The sequence below is a fragment of the Hipposideros armiger genome, unplaced genomic scaffold (assembly GCF_001890085.2).
Source record: "Hipposideros armiger isolate ML-2016 unplaced genomic scaffold, ASM189008v1 scaffold_12, whole genome shotgun sequence".
Lineage (NCBI taxonomy): Eukaryota > Metazoa > Chordata > Mammalia > Chiroptera > Hipposideridae > Hipposideros > Hipposideros armiger.
The window spans coordinates 4,421,870-4,424,784 of NW_017731362.1; the positions used below are offsets into that span (position 1 = coordinate 4,421,870).

General features: G+C 37.7%; 1 protein-coding gene across 1 annotated transcript in view; it reads right to left on the reverse strand.

Moving 5' to 3' along the window:
• Nucleotides 1-2,915, reverse strand: part of MYO5A (myosin VA) — a 142,448-nt gene that overhangs the window by 68,882 nt on the left and 70,651 nt on the right. The window contains exon 22 of the mRNA XM_019664099.1: nt 2,308-2,421. Within this exon, the coding sequence (XP_019519644.1) occupies nt 2,308-2,421 (114 nt within the window). The remainder of the gene's footprint in view (nt 1-2,307; nt 2,422-2,915) is intronic.

A 2,915-nucleotide genomic window follows, 5' to 3' on the forward strand; every position in this document is an offset into this window, starting at 1 on the left:
GGCTTCCCTCCTCCGCTCTTTGCCTTTCCCTTCCTCGGACAATTTTGTTACCCAAGAGGACTGACAATGAGTCGCAGTCATACAATAGAGCGGTTATAGGCTGAGAAATCAGAACTCAAGCAGTTGAACTACCCCTGGAGCTTGGTTACATCTTTCTTTTTCCACAGCACTGTTGAGGACAGAATGGATAGCAGGCAGAGACTTGCTCAGCGGGAAGGACTAACCCTGTTAAGCTGCTGGACGATGACCATTAATGGAAGGTCTTTCCTACAGATGGCTCCCTCTCTGACGAAGAACTAGTTAACCTCACCTAACTAACTCTGACTAGTTAACCTCACCGATGCCCCTGGAATGTGCTCAGAGAGTGATATAAATGGCATAAGCTTCTCTCGTTTTATTTTCTGAGGTTTACAAGGCACACACTATTTAAAAAGTCCAAAAAATTCTGTAGGAGAAAAAAAAAATCTGTTTATCTCTATTTAAACTGGCTGATCCCCACATTTATTTGACCTCAGTCATTTCTTTTCCCAATGACACTTCTTAACATCCCAAGTAACTAGTGGTCTCAGAAACACCCAGTGGGACACAAAGCTCAGCTCCAGCCATAACTAAAGCATAAGTTAACCGTAAATGTTAAGTGCGGTTATCTAGTAAATAGGATAAAAATACACTCAAGGATGGAACTCTGGGGAACATGAGGTTGAAAGACAGAAAAAGGACTCGAGAGAAAGCTGAGGATGAGAAAATGTAAAAGAAGAAAGGTTTCCACACAGCCAAGTGCAGCAGGGAGATTAAGGAAGACAAGATTTAATGAGGGTCCTTCTGATTTGCCAACTGTAAGCATAATGGTGATCTACTCCTGCTTCGAACTTCTCTTTGTCACATATAAATCAGAGCAGAGTAGTGAGGTTTGAAATAATGGCCCAATGGTGAGACTTAAATTAGCTTTTCAATCTCTTTGAGACTAGGTTTTTCTCATCTGCAAGGCAATAAATTTATTTCATTGCTTTTGTGTTACATAATCTCTTTTAACTTTTTAAATGTCACATTTTAAAGAACTTTGTCAAAGTTCTTTAGAAGACAGAAGCAAAATTTGAAGCCAATACCCCATAGATATAAAATTATCTTGTTTTTTTAATAAGATATTTCAGAGCATTTCTGGCCATTTGCACCATGAGGGTACCTTTAAGGATGATACTTTTAAGAAACAGAGAGCTAGTTGTTCCCTGATAGCAGGTGAAGTAGAACACAGAGGGTGTGCAGAACTATTAAAAGTACAAGAGATACACTGCCAGATGCAGAACAGTCCTTAAAATAGATAATTTATTACAAATAGAGGCTGAATTTTCTTTTTGTATGAATATGTCTTTGAAATTATAATAAAAACCAGTGGAGAAACTACTCAATTATATAAATACTTGCTTTATATTCAAATTTTACATTAAGCAATTCAATACATAAANTTGGACAAGTAACTTTGCTTTCTTGTATGTATGATTCCAACTGTATGACATCCCAACTATATAACATTTTTCTTTAAAATAATCAGAATGAGAAGGCAGGGACCTTTCATTTTTAAGTAAAACTAAGACAAGAAAGGAAAGAATCATTTTATTTTTTCAGCTGTTCTGCAAGAAGTCTATTTCTGACTTGGCCATTTTCTTAGACTATGATATAAAAATAAGAGAGTTGTGCCTGATTTACACATTACTAAAACTAATAGCATAGTTGAAAAGAAGATCTGAGAATTGGTTTGGGAACAATCTAACGTAAAGTCACTGTACTCTTGGAGTTACAGCAATATGTCATTTTGGTTTTGTACCACATAACAGAAAACACTCAGGCAGATTTATAAGCTGTTTTCCATGAATATTTGTGGAAGAAAATTACATTGGTAAAAACTGTCATCAAACAGAGGCAGCAGTTTTGCTAAACTCTTGGACACTGGTATTTATAAGATTCAAGGACAAAGGGCTTACTTTTAAAATAATTTACCTCACCCTGAAATAAATTCATGACAGGCTATATTTTAGTACATAGAATAAGTTAAGTTGTAAAAGGGAATTGCAAAAGGGAAAATCTGGTCATCAAAATTACATTAAAAATTAAAATGTCTACTGACAAAAATATATGCAATAAGTATGTAAGTACACAGCTAATTGAGCACCTATGAGTCACTTATGAAGAATAAACAGTTCAAAACAAATGTTCCATTTATGGGCCAATGGGGTCCGCTCTGCAATGCAAATGTTCTGTTAATAACAGCATGATCCTATCCTACTGTTAGTGATAGATGTCTACATGTACCTCTGTCCTCAACGGGATGTCTTCGGTTTCTGCAATTTCAGAGCTAAAGGTGTACTCAGACTCATTGCTGCTGTGGGTGGAGTCTGTTCTCTTGTGTCCAGGCTTAGGCACATGCTGCAGGGCAAATAAACCGGATATGATTAGCACAACATCATTAAACCAGCCATAGCTAAGACAGCATCTGCTGTAACGTGGCTCTAATCCCCACTCACTGACTTGCTGTTCTCATGCTCAAATGATCTGTTCCATGTTGTCTTGATCAAACCCTTATGAAAGGGTCACTTTCTGAGCAGAAAGAAGAAAGAGAAAGATGCACCAACAGGGCATGACAAGAACTGCTGTAAAACCAAACGCTCAAATGAAGATCATCTGTGATGAATAGTGGAGTCGTCTTTAGGTGTTTCAGGTGTGCGTGACCAGCCAGTCACACTGGGTGACGGACAGGTATGATGTCTCAGCACCCAAGCACTGACTTCAGAGTTGCGATCAAGTAAAACGTACCCAAAAGTTCACAAGGTATGCTTAATGACAGCATAACCATTTTACTGCTCTGCATTTGGGTATAAATAAAAAAAGGAAGGATGGAAAGAAGGAAGGAAAGAAGGGGG